Consider the following 25,644-nt stretch of genomic DNA (forward strand, 5'->3'; position numbering starts at 1 on the left):
CAGAAAAACTTCAATATCTGATGCAGTATATATGTGTGCATGAACGGATGAGAAACTTCATGTTGTTGAAAACTTTGATTGACTGCCACTAATATGTTATATTGATGACCATTGCCAAATATTTACTAGACTGTGTAGGGAAAAAAACATTTTGTGCATTTTATTTATTATTAATTTGTTGCACTTGCCATTATTAATACCATTCAGAACAATAATGCTTATTATATATAAATTGTAGGATTGTTATATTTGGCACTGATATTGGTTTAACTGTAGGCCAAGGGTGCAAAAGGGAAGGTGCAGTGACATTCTTATTTTTTTCTAATGATTTTATAATGATAAGCAGGAGTTATATGCTTAACAATGGTCTTATGTTAATGCGTTTTATCAAGAGTGATGCCAAATTTTACATATAGGATTCTTACTAAAGTGGAATGAATGATACGATGATACTTTGTTAATTCCTTGGTTCAAATGGATGATATGATGATCCTGTTTAAAGTTTAAACAGAGGCACTGACGAGCATTATTAATTATAATTTTTATGTTGTTTATCTCTGGGATTTGTCCAATGTGTTGTCAAATATCTCAACAGGACCCCCATAAGTCATTGTGCTAATTATTTTTACTCTTAAATTTTTGTAATATTTAGAAGGTAAGGGGATCCACTTAGCACAAAAGTACCTTTAAGTGCTGGTAAGTAAGGTGAGGTTTAATGAATTTAATCTAGTGCTATGGGATTTAAACCTTCTAACTTTCTCCCACTGGAAAATCTTTTGGAGCATGTGATGCCTTATAAGTCCTCCTCAATTCACAATCTGACCAATGGGCACAAGCCCAAGCTCAACCCTATCAAAAGTTTGCGAAAGTGAAGTTATCAGTGGACTTTTTTAATTAGAATCTTTTTGTTGGATTTGATCTTATATGATTTTAGTTATATCAAATGACTTCTGTGAATAGTCACTTATGTTAGTGACGTTTTTCCTCTAAAATTCTGTAATAAGTAGAAAGCAAGGGGGCCCACTTAGTACACAAGTCCATGTAACCGATTAGGCACTAGCCCAAGCACAAGCCAATCTTGAGTTTGCATTAATGAAGATATTCATAGACATTTTTATTAGAAAGTGTTTTTTCTTTGTGGGATTTGGCCTAATCTCATTTTAGTTATCTCAATATAACCTCTATGAGAAGTCATTACACCAATAACATTGCAAGGGGGGTCACTTAGTTCACAAGCACATCCAACCAATGGTGTCGTATCCTAAGTACAAGTTTGCATTAATGAATGAATTCATTGGCATTTTTAATTTGATTGTTTCTTTCGTGGCATTTGGCGCCTGTGACTTTAGTTATCTCAAGATGACCTCAATGAGTAATGTCTTATAAGACTCTCATTTCTCAAGCTGACCAATGAGGCACTAGCCCAAGCACAACCGGAGTTTGTGTTACTGAAGGGATTCATAGTTAGTTTTTATTAGAATATTTTCCACTTTTTGGGTTGACCTATGTGGTTTTAGTTATCTCAAAATGGCCTTTATGAGTTATCTATGCCGATTATGCTATTCTCTTCTTAAATTTGGTAATATGTATAAGGCAAGGGGGCCCTCTTTATACACAAACACAACTAGCCAAGGGGACACAAGCTAAACGACCAATGTTACCCCAAGTTTCCAAGATATGTACGGTGGGGGACAGGGGGACTAGTTTTTGGGACAAGAAATTTCATTGCCACTTTTGCGGATGGGTAGTGGACGACAAGGTGGAGGGCTTTATAACCATAGGGAAAATTAAAATATGCAAATAAGTTTTAAATATTCAAATGAAAACATGAATAAAGCACACACTTATACATAATTGAGCCTTAAAATATAAGAATTAACGGAATTCATTTGCCAAATTTGTGTTATCTTGAGAGTCAAAGTCAAATTTCCTCTAGAAGGCAACGTTGAAGTCCCTTAGACATCCTTTGTCCCTGGGACATTTCTAGGGTGGGGGCACCTGAAAAAAATCACCAGGGACATATCCTTGGATAACACTATTATTAACTTTTCTCCAAGCATCAAACTCTAGATTTATGTGGAAAAGTTGAAGGGAGAAACCATGGTGAGAATGGCTACTTGTATCTACTGTCCAAATCCAGCCTCACAAAAGATATTAAAGAACTTACAATATTTAATAGGCACCAACCTATCAAAGACACCAATTCCCAATTATGGTAAAATAATGAATGTGTTATTAAATAAAGATCATGAATGATCTATATATACAAGGTACGAGAGAATGTTTCTATAACGAACAAGAGAGAAGAAATATAAATGTTCTTGTAGAGTGAAAAGAAAGTTTCCATAACGAACAAAAGGAGTTTATGGAAACATTACAAAAAGAGTGACCATTAGAAAAAAATGGAAGAGAGATTAAATAAAAACTATCTAATATTGTGATATCCCCAATTACATTTGTAGGCATCAACCTTCAAGGCTGAACTCTAAGTATCTCACTGATTTGAAGCACTGGGCTTAATAATTCGATTCAAATCTCTGTTATAATCAATTTGCAAATACCCCGCATTTCATCTTGCTCAAGGTGAAGAAAGTTAATAATTTAGAAGGGTAGCTGAAGCAATCATAAAAGCTATTGTCACTTTTTGCAATGTGAGTGTGGGGGCAGGGAGTTGATTTTGTTTCCCATTATCATAACTATGATTGTATAACATTTTTAGTGTATGGAAGATTGGTAAAAGTTTAAACCATAAGCACTAATATACAAATATGGTTAGACCCAACCAATTCTTGGTATGTAGATAAACAAGATGCTGGCACTGGCTCATATAGTGAAGTGTGCACATGCAAGCACATGGAGCTTGAACTTATATTTGAACTGAAGAATAATTGAAGTATTCATAAAAACTGTAATGGTTAAAAATTGAGGCACACAGTCTTTTGGATAGTTTAAAATGCTATAGATTAATCTTTCTGTTGTTCAATGGAATTGCCAGGGATTGTAATTTATTCATTATTCAACTATAATCTGAATGTTTCTATCAGCATAACTTGTCTGAGTTGGTGTGTAACTGCAAAGGTCAATGATGCACAGGCTTCATGAATCTAGTCATTGTATTGGACATGTCATGCTGTCTCATGAGTGGCAAAGGATGTGGTCATTTTAGTAATGCGTGTTTCATTAGGGATGAAATGTTAGTAAATACAATAGCATGGTCATTTTTTACTAGTAAGAAAATTTTATTTGGATTAAAATTCCTCTTTTGGAAGTGATGAATAATATCCCCAACAGCATATATCAGGTACTGTCAAGAATTTGCCAATCCCTGCAACTTAATTGGATGTTATAAAACCCCTAAATATAGGTGTGAATATGGAAATTCTGGAGAAAAACATATTTTGTCTGGAAATTGGAATTGGCCCGGGGACGTATTTTGTGACAAATAAATATGCTCAGGTGGCAGTCATTCAACCCTCGGTCAGTTGTACATCTCCATCCATAAGTCACCACATACTACATAGTAAATGACTCTATTGCTCGTCCCAGCAATAATGTTTTGTCAGGCACAAGTTCTCAACAACATAATAGCTTGAGTCGGGCTTTTCTTTTACATACCTTTTTTTTGCAACAGCATAACATCTTGACTTGGTCTATTATTTCAATTTTAATTTTTTAATATGCAGTTTTTTTTTTTCTGTTTTTCTTTGCCTAACTTGTATTTGAAATGAACTCATTTTTTGGCCCCATTAACATGTTATGGTAATTAGTGGACACTAATATAAATTTCAAGTTTATTGCTAAGATCTTCGGAATGTGCTCTTTTTATGTGCAATTTGTAGCATGTATATAGACAATAGATTTATTTTTTACTTCTATCTGGGTTTGCAGGTGTTTGTAGATAATGCCGATTTCCTTAAAGAGCTTGAATCATAAGGCATGTGGCAAAGAATTTTGTGAGCAAGTATAATAGAATCTGCAGAAGGTGAAATTCTTGCCACCAGCAAATCAAACTTTGTGAAGTGAGTATAAGTGCCTTACTAGCATAGCTGTTTTGAGAATGGGCCATGTTTGTAATGCCAGAATAGTGTGACTGAATCTTTTGTAAATTCGTCAATATTGTCTCAATCAGTTCATTCACTGTGTTTTAAGTATTTGTTCTAGAAGAGACTCCACTGTTTTTGTTTGTCATGTAAATTGTCTTTTTTCTTTTACCTGTCTATCCGTGTTAGGATTTTCTTTGGCTACGGAAATGCCCAGAGATATTATAATATTAGAATCTTGTATCGAGAAAGTTTATTGCATATATATTTAATTTGTTTAATTAAATAAAATTTAACACTTAAATCATTCTTAATTTTTTTTCACTTCAACAGCAGTGGCTTCTGCAGTTTGTATTTCTGTTCGAAGTTGGAGGAAATATTAAATGTAAAATGCATTAAGATTTCTTTTTGACAACTGTTAACTTTTCTTTAACATGTGCATTGTGATTAAAAATAAGAATGATTAAAGCTCATGCATGGAAACAAAATCTAAGCTATATCTATAAAACAAATGATTGTTACGAAAAGACAAGAGACAGAGCACAAAAAATAACAGGGAAAAAATTAGAAGAGAGAAAAACTGAGTAAATCATGGAAGAGAGATAACTGAAGAGAATCTTGGTTTTATCTGATTGTTGTTTCTGTTTCCTACTTCAACTGCTGGTTTTGGTTTCAATTTGACTTTTCCATGCAGGTTAATCTTGTATACAGTTAGCTGTTTATTTGAGATTTTTTTCCCGAGAGTCCCTTGTTTCAATCAATGTCTTCCTGTAAATAGGATATCATGGATAAAAAGGAAATATTATTTCAGGATAGGGTGCAATAGAAGGTGGCTGGCTACCTGGGCACAGTAGTCTGACAATTGTAAAAGTTCAGGATCAATGGTGGACTCTTCCTAATGGAGAAAGGAATATTCCATAAAGAACATGATTCATTCCAAACTCATGAGCTGAAGTTGACTATCAGATTCTTATTTGTTTTAGGAATGATACCTTTTGTAATAAAAGGTTCTTTAGTAGCTGTCAAAATCTGGGACATGCACCTTAAAATTGATCGATTCTTGACAAATCATCCTGTAACTGTGTAACCTTGAGATTAATGAGAAGAGATTTATCATTTCTACAATCCATGATAATCATCCGTAAGAGCTTCAGGATTCAACTGTGTTTAATGTTTTTTGTATCAACATTTCAACTAACACCCCATGATCTGTCATCAACGTTTCATCACATGTACTCTCTTATGCTATGTTTCATCCTGGTGATGGATCACAGAGTGTGATTCAAAATGTTGATGCAAAAAACATTAAACACAATCAAATCGAGAAACTCTTGCAGATAACCATGTGATTGTTTTCTAAATTGATATTTCTGAAGGAAGTATGAATGAGAGAATATAAAGTGGCACTAGAAATATATTTTCAAAACAAGGTGATTCAGATATGTCTACTGGGGCTATAAAAACTTTACAGAGCAATGTCTAGAACAAGTCATAGCCCTCCATTGGAGCTACAGATGCTTGATGGTAGCAGAGCACTATTCTTGTGACGGCAATATGTCAATTTGAGTTAAATGTACCCAGTGATAAAAAGAACAATAATTGCTCAGGAGTCGGGAACCATAGATTGGTTTTGAACTCCTATATAAGGCTGACAAGTTTAGAGTTTTATCACAATATTTCTTGGTTGAACAAATGCATGAGTCATTTGAGGGCCAGAGAATGGGGTGTCATGTTTCTGTTTGGAAACATAAAATTTGTAGAAGGAAATTACTTTAGAGATTTCACACTTAAAATATTAAACATTTTTCCAGGAAGTTTCCATTTGTTGTTGCTGACACACCCTATTTTTCATCTAGAAAACCTGGGGTTCCATAAATAATTGTTTTCAGATCTTTGATGTTTTGGTTACCTGGGTGGTTGAATCATTTAAAAAAAAGAAGTTTTGAGCTATACTAGCTGTTGAATGAAAGCAGGTGTTTTTAATGCAAGCCATGGTTTGTCATTTTGTTTCACATGGAGGGTGGACCTGACTCATGTTATTTAACTTTGGTGTGTGATTGACATTGCATCCGTAGAGATTATCAGCGGCTTTCTTTTAAACTTTCTCACAAGACTGTCTCTGATATCTTCCTTAACCCAATCTAAATTTAATGCCTTGGTTAATTTTTATATGGCCTCCAGGTTTTTATTGATTTTTGTTTTTAACTTTGTAGTTCTGGATTTATCCCAACCATGGGTTCCCTGGGGCCTGGTTTATGTGTATCATATGGTTTTGATTTCATTATGAACCTGATCTCAGTCCTAAACAGGGTTTTGTTTTGAAGATCAAATCCATATTTTTATCGATTTCTAATTATCCTATTGCATTGGCCACATTGTATCCAAAGGATTGTAGAAATCCCAAAGGCTCTTATTACTGTGTTCCACCTCTGCCTCCCACCCAAATTGTTGTGGTGGACCTGATCATATTTTTCTAAAACAAATCTAATTGAAGGGACCATATCCAGTCTTGATCACCTTTGATTTATAAGTTCACAACTGAGTGAAAACCGGGGACTTGCAACCCCTCCAAACCTCAAAGTACCTGTCCCTGAGATGTCTCCGCACCATGTACTTGGAGTACCTAAGCATCCTCGCCTCCCCCATTCCGCAACCACACCGCTGCTGGGATGGGTACTTGAATTTCTGTTTGAATTTTGATTTTTTGAATGTTACTATTGGGTATGCACGTTACAATGTTGAATGTTCAATGGTTCAAGTTTGTATTGCAATTTTGCTATGTTCAAGTATTTCAATTTTGTATGTTATATTGAAACATCATTTCATAAGTAGCATTTCAAGTTCTTTATGTTAGTTTAAAACACCCATCTTGCCCCACCATCCCCTCGCTGCTGTTCCCCCGCCATCCCAAAATTGAGCCCATTGTCCCCCTATCCGGGAAACTCATCCCAGCATCCCACTGTCCCGACGTAGCCCAGCACTGGTGTCAACCTTTTAAAAATCCATTTAAATGGATTTTGTTTGGGACTACTCCAAAGGTGCAATAAGGTGAAACCCAAAATAGCTGGATAGAACATAGGAGATTGAAGCACCTTTAGTAAGTGACATACTTAAAATATTTTGACATTCCAACTCCATTGGATCTTAGGAAGATACCCAAGGAAATTTGGTGTAACTTGATGCCTTTGGAAAAACAAGAACCTTTGTGAATGGTTTTTGGTATCTCAAAAGGGAAGCTAGAAGATGTTGGAATATGCCACCAAAGCATATGTCCAATTTGAGTGCATGAATTGCTTCTTGGAGGTTGTGACTAAGAAGATTCATCTGAGAGAAAACTGAGACAACCAGGGGAAGCTTACAGGCACTATGGTAATGATTATGGAAAAAACTGGAAGATGATCACCATTGGATATGCAAGATTGAGTACTTTACCAAAGCTGCGAATTAAGGGAAATAGTTTACACCATTGCTTAGAGGGTTAACTCAATCTTTTATATTCTTTTATTTCATAGTAGTTCCATTTAACACTTATTTTTGTTGAAATTGACTACTAGTTTTAGTGAGCTGGTTCGATTTCTAATTGAGGAATGCTATAAGGACCTAGACTCATTTATGTGTGGAAACATTTCAATTTTGATAGTGAGTCTAGGTAATCTCTTTATCTATGGTCATAATCTCTTTCAAATGGCTACAAAAGTTGGTAACGCACATCAAGAAGTAGCAATTTTTATAGAATTTCAAGGCAATTGAAATTCTCTCGCCTTGGTTAACTGGTGGAAATAGGTTTTTTCTGCAGTAAATATGTGTAGTCTTTTTTTTTCAAATGGCAGCTGGAGAATATGCTATAACATACAGTTTAGCATTTCTGTTTTCCTATTCTTAGTTCAAGCATTCCAAGTAAATAAAGGGTCAGAAAATCAGCTCTAAGTGAATTGATTGGCTGCAATATACAGCACTATAAAATGTAAGGTAATAAGTAGATTCCCTTCAAAATGGGATTCCAAGAGGTCTATTGCCTAATTGACCTTATGAACTGTTCACAAGTGCTGACAAACAAACATTTTTCATTTATTTGAGCCAATGCTATACGATGATACGTTTCTATCATCAATCAGAGAAATACCGTGTCAATCAGTATCATTATTTTTACTGAATGGACATCAGCAGGTAATAGTTGACATGAAATTTATAATTGATTTGATAAGATGTCATTTTATTTGATTTTCCTTTTCCATGAATCATCCTATGCATTGATTGTACAACTACCAATAGTTGACTATCTATGGTCTGGATCTTTTGTTTGTCTAGTAAGATTTTGAGTCTTCTTATCCTCATAAACTTTTGGACACACTGGAGTTCCGGTGCAGCAAAAACATAATGTTTGCTTACTTTCGAAGTTCAAACCCTTGTGTTCATTGAATCCGGACTGACAAAAAATGTAATATAAAGGTGCAAATGAGAACAAACGGTACATGCGAATATATTGACTTGAAGTGAATAAATACAATACTGAATTATAATCATAAGATTTACGATGTGTCATACATCAGTTTTACAATTTATTGACTTTTAACGAACAAGGAATTTGATTTTTTGAGGAGGATCTGGTGTAATATATGAGAATGTTATTGTTCGAGTCAATTTAAGATATTAAATTTGTTTATCCTCCTTGATATGGCCCAGAAAGTTTATGGCCAAATTTTACTGTTGGACTGATTTGATATGATCTTTATATCTAGAACGGTATTATTTCTCTGTTTGCCGTCAGTGAAAAACATCATTCGTTATTGGAAAACTAAAACTACTTAAACGTATAAGCTTGGGTTTCTTGGTTGATATTTTGAGATTAAATTGTAAACGATGGTTATGCTGGAAGATCAACCCTTTTCTTTTGTACAGAAACAATTGTAACATGATATAAGCAGCTTCCAATTTTCTTATTTACACACTGACGATTTATAACACCTGGCAACCCAATATTTGGGTGCCCTTTTATTTTTAAAGTTGAATTAAAATACTCTTCTATATTAATTATGGATATTGTTTACTTACTTTGAAGTGACTATTCAGTAAGTTAATCTTGCAAGATTGATGTTTACTATATCAATATTCTGTCAATGAATCTTATTGATAAGGATCATGCTTTGATAAGATTATGCTACGTAGATTTATATTTTCTTCTGCAAGAATTTTCCCTTATGAACTATGAGACAACAATCCAAATAATGAATGGCTGGAGTATACTGTATATAAAAGGGATGTATCGGCCTGATTGCAATTAAGAAAGAAATCATTTGTATGATTTAAAAAAATTTTGCTATGAATAGTTCTATCCAATCATGGTAGCATCATTAAACATCTGCCTTGCGCTCAATTGGGAGGATTTTATTTTTGCAACATTTAATATCGTCATTTACTCAAGATGGAGGGGAAGGGAAATGGGGTAGATTGAAAATAATCTAATGAGTATTCACAGTAATGTATGCATTTTATTAAAACTAACATAATAAATTGCTGCCACCCATGTTAACTTCAAAGTTGAAAGATTCTCAAGTAATTACTTTTTGTTGACCTCGTTTAAAAAAGAAGCTGTCCATTGAATCCATCACACCTTAAGCGAGGACCCGTAAAATGTCAGATTCATTGAAATGGAGGCAAAACTAAATTAATTTGGATAAATAGGGATTTTGGTCATTTTGATTTAAAAATATAATAATTGTTAGTACAACACATTAATCAATTGATAAAAGAATAAATAATTATTTTTCATTAAATAATAGTTATGTTTAGGGCCACCCCATTGCTTTGTAAATGTAATCTCCATATCGTACATTTCCTTGATTGCAATTTTCATTTTCCTCAGAGAATATATCTATACTGAAGCAATTCTTAAATTAACAATAATATACAAAATAATTTCTTGCACATGGAGATTTGAGTAAGTCCTTAAAACAATTGAGGTGGCCCATACTCACAAATTAAGTGGCAATTCACTAAGGAGGTACTTTTGACATTCATGATAAAGTGGGGACTGGTATGACGCGATAATATTGTTACTTTTTACATTGTTATTTTGGAGAGAGAAAATAGGATGTGCTGGAAATTGGAAATTTGACAATTTTGATGGAATATATTAAGAGGCTTTGGATTTTGATAGGTTTACCATCCTTATATAATTTACATTTGTTTGAGCTTTTTGAGATTTAGATGGTGAAACTCTTTTGGTTTCTCAATGATGATTTTCTTTAGAGGTTCAAGTTGTGTTGAGAATTTGTGTTAATTTTCAATAAATATTTGTATTTAGAATTGTAGTGTATTGTAATCATATGTTGGACGTATATTTATATGTTGTCTATTTGATGACACTTTGATGTATATGAAAATGTCTATTTGAATAGTATATATAAATTGATGTTTTTACAAAATGTTCACCTCAACTTCACAAAATTTTGGTGATAAAGGAGTGTCGAATAATACTAATTGTATGTTCACCTTGCCTTTATGGGACCTTAAGTGTTTAAAAGTGGAAAATATGCTTTATTGAAAGCTTGTTGACGTTGGATAATCAAAGAGAAATAAGCTAAAAAGAAAGCTTTTGCAAACTCTTTCTTAAAGAAAAAAATACAAATAGAGGTTAAGAAATGGCAAAATAGTATATAGAGCCTCTCTATTCTTTTTTTTGGTCAATCTTGAATTATAAGAGATGGGTGACAACAAATCTTTTTTAATTTCCAAATCATTCAAAGAAGTGGGTGACAACAAATCTTTTTTGATCTCCAAACCATTCAAAGAGACGGTGACAACAAATCTTTTTCAATTTCCCAACCATTCAAAACTGTTTGAATTTTAGTTTCAAGATTTCCTAATAGTGTTGGGATAGACAATAATCTTTTACTAATGAATAAATTCTAAATAAATTTTAGTGATTTTGAATTATCTTGTGTCAATTGTTTTGCAAAAAAAGCTAGATCAATTGGAAAGGAAAATCATCGGATTAGTAGGACATATTTTTTTGCCACCTCTAGGTGGAGTGTAACTAGAATTTTAAGTTGACGCCTCTTTAAAAAAATTGTACAAATTTGAGACAAAACAAACTCAAGAATGAGAGAATTCTCTAGCGGGATTAGGCTCATAAGGACCTTCAACATTAAATAGAAGACTCATAATTCACTTCATAGGCCAACATGTTTGACTCATACTTATCCAAAAGTTCAAAACTTCTCTTCAATGTCAATATGAAGGACAAACAATCAAATCTATTAGCCATTACTTGGAAGGTGTTGTTCATGAGTGACTCAAGTTCATAATTATAATGCTATAAATAAAAAATCTTGTCAAAGATTGGTTGATAAATTTGAAAGGCAAATTTTTAGATCTCACATATTTGAAGTAGGATGTTATGATAGATAACTATATGGAAAGCTTTCAAAGGATTGTGGTAATAATGCTTTATATGTAAGGAAAATATAATATTTTGATCTTTATTGAGAGGTAAATGAGCTCCACAAAGGCCTAGTTAAGGCTTATGCACCTTCATCCACCTTCATCCCTTCACCTTAGCCAAGAGCACTCACTACAAGGGAAAAACGGGAAACTTCTATAAAGGAGGCTTTAACTCATGCTCTTAAAGAGAAACATTGCAATCATTTATAACTACAAGATTGTGATGATCTCACAAGCAATGATTTTAGAAAAAAATAAGTTACATGTCTTGCAATGAGTTAGAAGAACTCGGTTATTGAGGTGGCATTTAATGATGTCAAGTCATAAAGAGCCAAAGCCATAGGTCACAAAAGAGAAATATATTAAACTCTTTTAGAAGCACCTTGACATTGTGCATTTAGGGTTGTGGTGTGTTATTTAAACAACTATGCCACAATTCTTGTTAATAGAGTTGTTAACCTTAATTAATGAAGGTTTGATTACGAAGAGAAGATTGAAATTTGTAGGCTTTGTTGGATTCAATTTCATTATTGCTTACAAGATTTGTTGTTTTATGCACTAAAAATAATCTAATTCCTCAATTTATCCCTTATTGATCACAAGGTATGTGATGATTTTTGTGTTCCAAGATTACAAGAAATTAGCATGGCCTTAGGAGTACAATGGTTTCTTTCTCTTGATAATATTTATATAGAATAAAATATAAAATAGTGCTGCATGGAGGCATTTTAATGCATCAACACCAGTGATAACAACCCAAATGACTTTTGCTAGAGATAACTTAGATGGACCATCAACTACATGTTGATAGAAGGCATCCCTACAATTGAGCTTTTGATAAGCATCAAGCTCATCATGTTGACAATCAAAATATTTTGGATGAGCATGGTATGGTATTAAGTGATTGCTACTAGGGCTACCATTAGATAATGCATTCCAAAACTTCATAGAGTTGGAACTAGGCTCTGATTATTTTTTCATCACCTACTATTGCCATTTGTTGATGTACAAATAAGACATAGAAAGGATGATCATATAATTGTTAGAGATGGATCATCCAAGTTTCAATCCTTTTATTTCCCTTATGGTCCTTGTGCAAAAAAAGATGAAATCATGAGAATGTGCAATGATAATATAACCTTGAACAATAAGAGAAAAAAAAACTCCCACTTTTAGGATTAATAAGATCATTGATGAGTTGCATGGGGTAGGATATTTCGTGAAGATTGAATTGAGTTTCCATCAAATCTATGTTTGTGAGGAGGATGTGCACAAAGCTTACATTTTATGGTATTGTGAAAATGATGACTTTTAGAGTCCATCATGGATACTTCGAGAAATGTACCAATCACTTTGCAATCCACCACAAATCAACAATTTGGTGGTTAGTTAAGAAAAAATGTTTTATTATTCTTGATGATATTTTGATATTGTATAATGTAAAATGGTGATCAATGGTAGAACACCACACATACATTGGAAAACTTAAAACCTGATCCATAAGCCAAACCCGATTTGTATAATATAAGAGGATGAAGGGATAGAAATACAAGATCTAGCTAAAGGAGGGGTTTAGGGTGTTCCTTATGTTGACATAAAAAAAAGATTGCAAGAGATTTGTGCTATGACTAAGGAGTGAATACTAGCAAGATAAAATGATAGATTTGATCTAATGTACCAAAGTAAATGCAAGAAAGCAAGATAGGAATTTGTGCAACTAAATGTGAGAAAGGAAGAAGGCCCTCATGTAATAATCCAAAAATGGTTTAGTAAACTATAAACCCCCTTTTTAGCATTTTTAATCTCTGTACTAAATTACGTCTTATTCTTAATCAATTTTGCATAATTATGTGAGAATGTGCACAAAGCTTCCATTTTATGGTATTGCGAAAATAATGACTTTTTAGAGTCCATTGTGGATACTTCGAGAGATGTACTAATCACTCTCCAATCCATCACGAATCAACAATTTGGTGATTAGTTAAGAAAACTTGTTTTAGTAGTCTAAATGATATTTTGGCATTGTATAATGTAAAATGGCGATCAATGGTATAAGACCGCACATACACTAGAAGACCTAAAACCAGAGCCATATGCCAAACCTGATTTGTATAATACAAGAGGATGAAGGGATACAAATACAAGATCTAGCTAAAGGAGGGGATTAACGGTATTCCTTATGTTGATATAAAAAGAAGATTGCAAGAGATTTGTGCTATGACTAAAGAGATGCATACTAGCAAGATAAAATGGTCGATTTGATCTAAACTATAAACCCCCTTTTTAGCATTTTTAATCTCTGTACTAAACTACATCTTATTCTTAATCAATTTTGCATAATTATGTGAGAATGGGCACAAAGCTTCCATTTTATGGTATTGTGAGAATAACGACTTTTTATAGTCCATTGTGGATACTTCGAGAAATGTACTAATCACTCTCCAATCCATCACAAATCAACAATTTGATGATTAGTTAAGAAAACTTGTTTTAGTAGTCTAAATGATATTTTGGCATTGTATAATGTAAAATGGTGATCAATGGTATAAGACCACACATACATTGGAAGACTTAAAACCACAACCATATGCCAAAACTGATTTGTATAATACAAGAGGATGAAGGGATACAAATACAAGATCTAGCCAAAGGAGGGGATTTAGGGTATTCCTTATGTTGATATAAACAGAAGATTGCAAGAGATTTGTCCTATGACTAAAGAGATGCATAGTAGCAAGATAAAATGGTCGATTTGATCTAATGTCTCAAAGTAGATGCAAGAAAATGAGATAGGAATTTGTGCACCTAAAAGTGAGAAAGGAAGAAGACAATTGTGTAATAATCCAAAAATGGTTTGGTAAACTATAAACAACTTGTTTAGCATTTTTAATCTCTATGCTAGACTACATCTTATTCTTAATCACTTTTGCATAATTTTTCAATCTACAATCTTTGATCAAATCACAATTTATTATTTATTCGATCATAAGTCTTTATTTAATTAGAAGGACATGCTTTCTTTTAATTAAATAAAATTCTCATTTTCCAATGTGTGCAATTTTTTTTTCTAATTTAAAAATAAACAAAAAGGACTTTTTGTCTACACATTGAATACACACTTTCTAAGGGGAGTGAAATCTTTTTTGCCTCTTAATCTCCTCTACTCATTCTTTTGCCTCTTAAACACAACCATTGATTTTGCCTCTTGAGAATCTTGTGCACCGAAGTCAAAATGAGAATCATCCTGCACCCTTGATTTTGCCTCTTGAGAATCTTGTGCACCAAAGTCAAAATGAGAATCATTCTCCACCCTTGATTTTGCCTCTTAATCTCTCACTGTCTCTTTCTCTTTAAAAGGGGGATCTCTCCTCACTATCTCATATCATATGTTCATGCTATTGTTATGCTGTGAAATTGTCTCTTGAAGACTTTTTGCACTCTTGCATTCTAGTTGAATACTCTTGCATCCATATTAGTTTTAGTCTTCGTTGTAGCTTACTCTTGCATTTATAGCTTGACTTTACTTTCTTGTTCTTATCTTAGCTTTTACTTTCCTTGTACTTAGGTTAGATTTACTTTTCTTGTACTTGCATCTCATTTAGACTAATCTTGCATTCTCATCTAGTTTATTTTCACTTGCATTTGCATACTTACTTGAAGTTCTTGGATATTAGCATTCTTACACTTATCTTTGAATCTTCCATTCTATCGTGCACCTTACAAGGGTCTTTGTTTGTGGTTCATTTGAGAGCCGCATTCATGCTCTTTTAGGTTCTTGTATGTCATAAGGAAGATATAAGCCACCTCTTGAGACTTTGTTGGCTCTGTTTCTTGCATTTTTCTCATTTTTCTACTGCAGGTTTGTTTCTCTATTTTGTAGGGTAGGATATCGTGTGGCTTCTATAGGTATTTCATACAAATTTCTGACAGACTGTGAAGTGTCACCCAAATTTGATTGCTTGTGCAATCCAAGTTTTTTAGCCTAGTTTGCTTGCAATTTCTTTGCATTTCAAATTTTCTAGTTTCCTTATAGCTCCTAACAAGTTGTTTTGTAGGGTTCTTTGCTTTATTTGCATAATTTGTGCCATAACTTGTGGTTTTGTAGGGGTTGCTTGCAAAAAAGAGATTGCATTGATGAGGCATACTAACTAGTGGTTTTGTAGGGTTTCCTTGAAAGAAAAATCAAAACAAAAGATTTCATTGTGCATTTATATATCATTTAATTGTTTATTTTATCACTATGGTAATTGTTAGTAGCATTTCCTTTTCATAGGCACTTAATAACTCATGACTAAGGGTTCTCATTGATGGTAGGAAAGTATGCTTTTGTCTCTTTGAGACAATCATAAATCTTGACCCATTAGTGTAAATCAAGAAAGTGAGTGGAGAGGTCACTCTTTAGTGACTTAACATTGCTTGATGTGTTTGGAAGAAGCATTTAGAGTAGGAGAGTATGCTCTTTGCCTCTTTGAGGTGAATCAGAAATCTTGACCTCCTTTTGTGGATCTATTTTATGTTCAATCTCCTTGTGAGATTCTTACATTTAGAGGGCCTACTATTGGGGGAAAAATCTCAATAGGAACAACCCAAGTGGGAGCAAGAGAACCCAACTTCTCTAATGCACTATAATCACAATGCCCTAGACAAAGGCCAAAGCCTTGGGGGACATATTATCTACGTTTACTCTAGTGAGGATGCTCATGAGATTGTGACCATGGGAAAATTGCTAGTTTGATTTCTCTTGTGGTTGCAAGGCCTTTTTTCTATATCAAATGCAAGAGGGATGCTATGAATGGATACCCTTACTAGAAACCTAGGATTAGAGGCCACCTTATTTATTCACTCAATATCCTGGTCCAAGGATCGATACTAGTGGACTACCTAGATCACCCCAAGATTTGACTCACCATATGTGTTCCTCTAGATGTGTTAAAAGCACTCCATGACAAAGTCAATATCTATCGTGGGCAACTGCTTTGTGTGAGGCAAGGGGGCATCAAGTTGCGGGCAAAGGTATTGAGTAATGAGTTATGTCCTTTAGGTAGAAATTTCTTGATGTGTCTTCTATTTTTGATAAGACTCGTGGAAATCTAGTGAAAATACACATGACGATAGCATTAAGATTTTTATTTTGAGACCTTGTATGTGCTTGGGTCATGCATTGTTGCTTTGTCCCTTGCTTGATTGTTAAAGACTCCTCTATGCATCACATTTGTTTTAACAACTTGGCTTTGAAACTTCAAAATTGTTGTCAAACTAAGATTGAACATTACTACAATAGTCATCATTGATCAAGTTGTAAAAATGGTCACTCAAACTAAGTCTTTTGGTAAAAAAAAATCAAATTGTACCTTCAAGTCTATTTTTCTTGTGAAACATCATTCTCTTTGGTGAGAAATATCATACGGCCTAATAGAATACCATCTGCCATTCAGGAAAATATTATTTGCCAATACTATGAACTTTGATTTGCTTGGTTGTTAGAGTATCATTCTGATCTGAAATATCATGTGGCTTTACTATGAAGTATCATATGATTTGTCCATGTTGTCCTACTATCATGTGGCTTACTGAGGTTTATCGCCCAGTTGCTTATTCGAGTTGGTTTTGCCTCAAATTTCCTCTTAGATGGTTTAGGACACATATACCAGACTTTTTTTGGTCACTTGGTCTGAAACTAGAAAGTCGGGGACTATCTTTAGCTAAAAAGGATCACCTAGATACCTTGGTTACAATCTTGATTAGTAGAGTTGTTTACTTGTGTCCATCTATTTTGACTATCTTTCTTTTTGCTTTGTCTTTATCTATTGAATCAAGTTGCAAGTGTCGTACATAGGGTATTTACCCATAGCTTTGGCACTTTGTGACAAGTTATCTTGATCTCTTTTTAAACTCTCTTTTTCTTTTTGACAAGTGAACACTTTTCTTGTCTAGCTTGGATATCAAGTTGTATTGTGTCATCTTATTATCTCTTTACATTCTCTTTCATGCAAGTAACAACTAGGTACCAAATTGGTCAAGGAAGGAAACCTCCAATTAGCTTTGATGAATTACCTTTCCCAACTAGATGTCAACATCATCAAGACAAAGAACCTCAAGCTATCTTTGACAAGGAAGAGGATAATACTGAGACTTGGTTTGATCCTTTTAGTAACTATGAAAGTACCTTTGGTAGTACCGTTGAGACACCTCTTGCCTCACCAAGATCTAAAAATAGTCTACCTCTCACCATTTCTAGGGAAAAACATAACAAGTCATTGAATGACCTTTTTTGGCACAGTAAGAGGTTAATACAATTTGAGTTAGGGAGAAAAGATTTAATGTAGGAAAAACAAATCATTTGGCTCAACAATTCAATGCTAATATCTTTGGAAATGACAAAAATAAAACACATCCAAGATCTCCTCCAAGGTCACAACATAATGAATTTGACTCACCATGGCACTCATGTGGCACTCAACATGACAGTTACTTGGATCCTAAAATTAACAAAGATGAGCTCCTAAACTTTCAAAAGATCACCATTACCAAAACCTTATGCTAAAAACCTTAGAGCAAAATGGTGATCAATATTTCATGCACTTGCCTTTTAGAGGGTTGAAACTTCCACAACCTCAATCTTGATAGATTGATTCAAAAAAAGGAGCCCTCACCTTTAGAAGTTTTTGATTAAGGAAAAAAAAATTTAACAAGGCCTTGAAACCCATACAATAAAAAGAACAGTCATAAAAGATAGCTTAAAGTATCAACAGTAACTAAAAGCATACCAAAGAAACATCTCCCTACAAAAAGATAGGAACCAGTGAAAAGCCAGGGAGAAAGGACAAAAAGCTAGGGCACTCAGGAAATCTCTCTTAATATTTCTGCTGCATTAATTTCGAGCTCCGAAAGTCTGCCCGCCGTTGTCTTCATTTTAGAATGCTCTTTATCAAGATTCAGAGTTTTCTTCTTCCTCATGCTGGATCTTGTGCACTTCCTAGAGCAGTCCTCAGGGGTCTTTTCCTTGGTGCTATGGGAGATCGAATCCTCATCCTTACCTTTAGAATTTATGATGAAATAATTATGATATTTTAAAAATGAAGTGTCAAGCTTGAACAATTAAAAAATAAATCTAAAACACTACTTTCTATTAAGTCTATATGTGCTCTACCATTTGACAAGATTTTGACATGATTCCTTTTCCAACAGATATTGAGATTCCTAAGTATGACAAGTATGATGGGAATGGGGATCCACATAATCATGTTAGACAATTTAACGCCTTGAGCATGAACTTTATGCATTGTAAAAATTACCTTATGAGACTCATTCCTAGAAGTCTAAGTGATCAAGCTATGGAATGGTTCACAAAAATTACACCTCCACTTCAATCTTTTGATGAGCTTGTTCAAGGATTTTTTCAACAATACTCTTACACCATTCAAATTTTAGTTACAATGCTTCACCTATGCAACATCAATCAAAAAGAAGTAGAACCCTTTGTTACATTCTTACAATGGTGGAGGAGGTTTCACTCAAGATACTCATGACAAATTCTCGAGAATGAGAAGATTGATATCTTTGTCAATAATCTCATACTCAAGTTGCATTGTGATCTTAAAAAGCAAGTCTTTCTCACCTTTAATGATATGATTGAATGCACTTTTCACATAGGGGATGTTGCATTCAGAAAGTGAGAGTTTACATTAAACAAGGATAAATCTAACAATGACAATGGCTATAACAAATACAAGAACAAGCCTTGGAACAAAAGGAAGCATGTTGTCAATTATGGTGCTATTAATGTGCCTAATGTTGAGTAACATGGATCGTTTTCTGCAAATGTACTAACATTGCCATTGTTATTGGTGTGTTCCAAATGTAGATCCCAATCTCTTATAAATATAAGAGTAGGAGACATGTCTCATGTAGAGAGATCTTGCTATCAATCATTATTAGTTAATATAATAACAATATAAATCACAATACTATATATGCATTATATATAGTATATATGTATTATATATATATAGTATAATTATAATATAATATATATAATTTATTATATCAACATTATATGTTAAGATTAAATCAATCTGACTGTAGCTATAATCTTAACATTCTTAGTTATGCTCTTAAGTATATGAAGACATATCATCTTAGTATGATAAACTTGGAATGGTTTATTAAGGATATCAACATAAATCCACACACACACACATGTTATATATATATAAACATATATTATATATGGAATTTTCTTCAATTCAATATGAGGCTAAATTTCTCAACACTTCCTCTTTAGCAAAGAGAGAATTAAAGTAATTATAATACAAGATTTGAACACCATCTTAAGTGTGGTCTATAATAGAATTAAGTTATGGTGTCTAGCAAGATTTGACCTGAAGAACCATAACATATTGATTTTCATGGTGTCCAAAAAAATCTAGCCCAAAGAAACATGATGAATTGGTTATCAAGGTGTCCAGCAAAATCCGGCCCAAAGAACCATGTGTATACATGAAAACCTAATCTATTAGGAGCATGCATAAACAAGAAAACATTAGTAGCATGTGCATATATAAAGATTGAAATTGAAAGGGCTACTAACTATCTTGAGTTTCACTAAACTAATGCAACCAATAGAAAAAAGTCCCATGCAACCTCAGACCAACTCAACAAGGGAACTCAAATGAGACCTTGTTGGTGTGCTCAAGATTGAGGGATGTGAATGTGCTCTCCTTAAACAAAACTATTGAATCCCAAGATAATGATAAAATGAAAACAAGTATGGACCTATGCTAGATGAGTAGAGAAGACTTCAAGAAATGGCTATGGAAGAAACCATTCTTGAAAGAATTCAAGGATAATGTAGATTGATGCAAGAAAACAAACTAAGTTATCAATGCAAAATAAATGAATCTAAATCAACTACCAAAGTTAGTATAATGCATTAAAATCTCTATGAGCTCTAGCACTATATTAGCGTGATAACAATACAATGAAGGAGATTAAGAATACTTGAGACAAGGGCTCTATTTATAGTTTGAGGGAGACCTTGAGGAGGTGGCATCTATGTGACATCCACATAGATGCCACAAGGGAGACACATGGGCTAAAGGACAAGCCATGCAAAAGTCAAAACAAGCCTTTATGATTTGGGTGGCTCAAGGTGTACTCACACATGTGTGAGCAACCTTGAGGAAAGGATGGGCGGACAAGGATGTAAGAGTCCTTTTGAAAAAGTTAATGAAAGGGGGGTTTTTAGGGATTGAGTTGTTCATACATGTGTGAGAAACCACTTAGGGGCTAAAAGCTATTTTAAGAGGGAGCTTAGGTTAATAAAGCGAAATTAACTAGTGGGTAGGCTTTAGAAGGATGAGAGTGATGGGTGGTAGGCTAGGTTTTAGGTGAGATTAGGATTAAATCAAATAGGATTTAATTTAATCAGAGAATTCAATAAATAAGAGGAATTTAAATAAATTGTGTTGAAATTCTTTTAGAATAATTGAGAGGGGGGGGGGGTGAATCAGTTATTCAAGGTCCAAATGTACAAATAAAACTTTTCACAATTCAGTGAACCCATAAAACATTCTCAACCATGCGTGCATTCATTGTGTGTTAACTAAAACTGATATGTTACTGTCAAATCAACATGCAGAAATGTAAAGCATAAAACACAACATATCCTTTAACACATTTGACACAATGATTTAACGTGTAAATCCAATTTGGGAAAAACCACCAGTAACATGCTACTCCTTTTTCACTCTTCTGAAGTGATGCTCTATTAAAGGCCAACCTTGTTGAAGGTTACAATACACACTGTTAAATGTGACCCAGTTAAGGGATTTCAATCACCTTGTTAAAAGTGAGCCTTGTTAGAGAAGTTTAGGCCATTCACTTGGAATGCCACCCTGTTAAAGGATTCTCCAATGATTGTTAAGTCAACCTTACTCCAAAGGATTTACCCTAGGCTGGTACAATTGTTAGAAAGTAACAATAGAGCTTTGGTCTGATACAACTTACAACCTTACTTGCAGATTACAAATCACTATTCAGTCCTCAACTTTGCTTGGCTTCCAATCTTTGCAGCTCTGACAGCTTGTTCACCTTTCAAGTATTCATCCTCTTTAAGCCTTCTTGCTTAGTATGCCATTGCAAACTTCTTCACTTGAGTCACTTGATGAAGCAAACCCCTTTCCTTCTCCTTATCAAATTTTTGCATACAAACTCTCTAACCTCTTTGCTTCATAACCAGACATCTCTACATATAGGAAATTAGAACACTTTTCGTACTCATTATCCATTACCAAAATTAGGGTTTTCGATGGATTAGGTAGAATACAATGTATCTACCCCATATCTTGTCTTCTCTAGAAACTTCTCTTAGAATCCATTTGAATTCGCCTCCAAAATGGTTTACATAAGATTTTGTGCCTCCAGCTCGTCAATCTTATCTTCCTTCTGATTCACAAGTTCTAAGAAAACAAACTTGTTGACTTTTATTGGTGAATGTTTGATCTATTCATAATGTAATAGCTTGGTATTATCAATTTACTGATGCTCAACACATACTATGTTACTCAACATCTACTGCAAAATCACTCAACATCAACTGAATTTTACTGGTGCTCAACATCAACTAAATTTTACTCGGCATCTACTAACTTACTCAACATCCACTAGAATTTTCTTTCACTCAACTCCAACTAACTTTTTGCTCAGCTTGCACTGACTTTGCTTGGCACCTTCTATCAACTTGGTAAAGCTTGGCAAATAAACTTTGTTCAACCTTATACTTCTGAACATTCTAAGTGTAGCCAATCATTTTGTAACCTCAAGTAGATCATCAATACATTATGTTATCACTGTCTTAATTGATTCTTGCACTTCAATACATAATCATAACTCAACCTTTCCTCTAGGTACTTTTGTTACATCTTGTTCATCAAATCCTCCTCATCAATCAACTAAGTGATAGTGCTTGAAACATATAAGCAATTATTTTACCAACATGTAGTAGGTTTGACATCAGTGACAAAATAATGAATGAAACACATAGTCTTCTTCAACAATCTTTCCACTCAAATGATCTTTTCAATCATATATCAACAAATTGAAATTTAATTAGAGGGGGATTCGTGAGGGAAATATGTATTAAATGAATTCAATACATTAGAGATGACATATTTGAATTAAATTCAACATACATAAGGAAGATGAACATATTTAATTAAATACATTTAATTAAATAAGTGAAAGGATATGAAAAATTATAATTAATCAATCAGTAATTAATTATAGTGTCAAGGGAGATATTAAATTACTTAATATAGTGTTTAGGAAAATTTAAGTGTCTACATTTTTCTCTTCTTTGATGTAGTGTTGATATGATATTGTATTAATGAAAAGAAAAGATAGGTTGCTCTAGCAAGGAGAGGAGTCATAAAATTCATGCCCTAGCGACTACAAGGGGGGAGGGTGCCCCCTCGAGGAAATGAGGTGAAAAGGGAATATATTTTGCCCCATTTTATCAAAAATAGACACGAAAAGGAAAAGGGAAAGAAAGAGGCTTAAAAGAAGGCCTTGCATGACTTGTTAATAAGATTGGAATGAAGTAGGGTGAATTGGATAATGATTAATCTAAATGCATCCCAACTACATGAATGCATGTGATTCAATTGTGTTCATATGGGAGAGCACAACCTAGTTTGATTTTGCAAGAAGAGTTATGCATCAAATGCTATAGTAGCATAGATGACAAGGTTCCTTTGTGTGGACTAGACTCAAACACAATAGAGACTTTAGGAACATAGATGTAGGTTTCATAGTCATGAGGGAAGAAATGACATATACACACTAGAGAGGTCTGAGCACACTCAAACTATTTTTAGAAATCTTGGTGGAAAGTGTGCTAACCCATTGCCCCTAGTGAGAAATGCATAACCATAACTTGAAAATAGACAAATATGTGCTAAAGAATCATGAAAATAGATCATATCGCAAAATGACCCATGTAATCTAGTTAAGCCATTCAAATGATACCAAGATATTGAAGATCAAGGCACACATGGGGAGGCTATCATTGACACATAAAGATAAAATCAAACAAAAGACCTTATGATCAAGTAGTCATGCAATCAACTATTTTTTCCATGAACTTTATTCGGATGGTGAATCTATAAAGCTTGTGTAGGAAGGATGCATCCTCTAAGGAAAATATTGATTATCTGATTGAATTGTATTGAAATGTTTGTGATTTTTCACCGAAAATTGTGTGAAAGGAACAAGGTTCTCAAATCATGTAGTCTTAGTGTAAATTTGTGTAAGTTTTGTTTACAATCACTATTTTGATAAGCCCAGTGTGATAGGATAAAGCTCAGTCACATGAGAAAAGATGTTGAACAAAACAATTTGGACAAGATGTAATTAGATGATGGAAGAACTTGATTGAATGAGTTGAATGATGTTGATAAGATTGGGTTAGGAGAAAAAATATACTTAGATAAGATGGAAATTGATTTGTATAAAAAGATAAGAAGAAAGGAATATTATTAGAGTAGAGGATAAATGAATTGATGAAAAGGACTAGATTGGGACCATTAACAAGGGAGATCCAAGGAATGGTAAATGGATGAGAAGGGTGGGGATATCTAAATGGTGAAAGAATATGGGGGACCAAAGGATTAGGTATAGGACAATGGGAAGCCAAGGACCATGTTTTAAATGAGTTAAAAAAGTTCCCCATACCAAGCATAGGAAATATGGTGGGAAACAATGCATGAACATGGAAAGATGGTGCGAAGGCTATTGTATGGAGGAAGGAAGGCATGTGTATTTCCAAATCATGTATGAACATGTTGTTGTTGTGCCTCTAGTATTGATCACGAGCATAGGTTAGAAAATGGAATGAATAAGGGATATGGGAGGGAGGGTATGAATAGGGATAATGATATAAAGAGTATGGATGAAATGTGAGACAAGAAATGGAGGCAATAGACGTGATAATCAAGACCAAGGACATGATATCACGATGGAAGTATGTGGGATTATGGATGAAGGATAGAGGAAATGAAAATGCCAAGGACTATGGGATGCAAGATATTGATGAGATGTCAAGATCAAAAATGTGAAAGGATGGTGGAAGTATGTAGGATAATGTGTGGATAATGAGAAAGGGATATGGTAGGTGCATATGGATGGATGAAAGGAAAATGAAATTCAAGATCAAATATGGAAAATGATAGTCAAGATCAAAGATGGAAAATGATGATGAACAATAGATGGAAGTATGGAAGATATGTAAGACAATGTGATATGGATGGAGCTTGCCCAAAATGTGGAGTGAAATTGGTAGAGGAAATTTGAATGAATGGATAAGTGAACTTGGAAGACATTGGATACATGATAGGAAAACAAAGGGAGGACTCAAGCATCCAGATACATGGATGATATCCTTTGATATTTATTTCTTGTTCTTTGTTATTTTCATGGAATTTTTATTATTTTCTCATAGATTTTGGTAGGATGGTGAAAAAAAGGATGAAATCGGTTGGGAAACAGAGGTCAAGGACTTATGAAAAAGTTTGAATTAAGAGGGTGGACTGGTTGGGAGGAGGACATGGTTGATGGATACTAGGTTGGAAGACTTGTGAATGAGTAGATGAAGGAAGTGGAAATATCATCATTGGCACACACCTTGAAGGGTGATGGAAAGGAGAAAATTTTGGAGGATATGGAGGAGACAGTTTGAATTTTGGGATATAGGGACCCAAAATGGATGAAGGATTTAAGATGGTGGATTTTGGGACATAAGGACCCAAAATAGAATTGCTAAATGGAAGTTTTGAGGATTTATGGATGAAGGAAGCCTTTGCATTAGCAAAATTGGATGCCAATTTGAATTTTTCTTTGAGAATAATTTCTTCATTAAGTAGCTTTGGAATCTACATGATTTTTTAATGTTTCATTTTGAGCCTTTGTGGCCTTTTGATTTTTTCTTTCTTTTGGATCACATTTTTCTTTTCTTGAACATGTCTTCTAGATGTGACATGTTGAGCCTTGGATTTGTGTAGATATTTGACTTTGTTCACTTTATTTTTGGTATCCAATTTTATTCCATTGGCCATGGTATGGGTGCATGAGGATAATTGGTATGGAGAGTTTATGGATGAAATCA

At 33.9% G+C, this 25,644-nt stretch overlaps 1 protein-coding gene across 1 annotated transcript in view; it reads left to right on the top strand.

Annotated features, from left to right (window-relative positions):
- The window catches only part of LOC149552206 (lactoylglutathione lyase GLX1-like), a 39,725-nt gene extending 35,378 nt beyond the window's left edge, over positions 1 to 4,347 (top strand). The window contains exon 9 of the mRNA XM_089787709.1: positions 3,889 to 4,347. Coding sequence (XP_089643835.1) covers positions 3,889 to 3,933 — 45 coding nt within the window. The 3' untranslated portion in view covers positions 3,934 to 4,347. The remainder of the gene's footprint in view (positions 1 to 3,888) is intronic.
- The last annotated feature ends 21,297 nt before the right edge of the window (positions 4,348 to 25,644 follow it).

Source organism: Cupressus sempervirens, chromosome 6 (assembly GCF_028749045.1).
Source record: "Cupressus sempervirens isolate cs-2001-9-10 chromosome 6, ASM2874904v1, whole genome shotgun sequence".
NCBI lineage: Eukaryota > Viridiplantae > Streptophyta > Pinopsida > Cupressales > Cupressaceae > Cupressus > Cupressus sempervirens.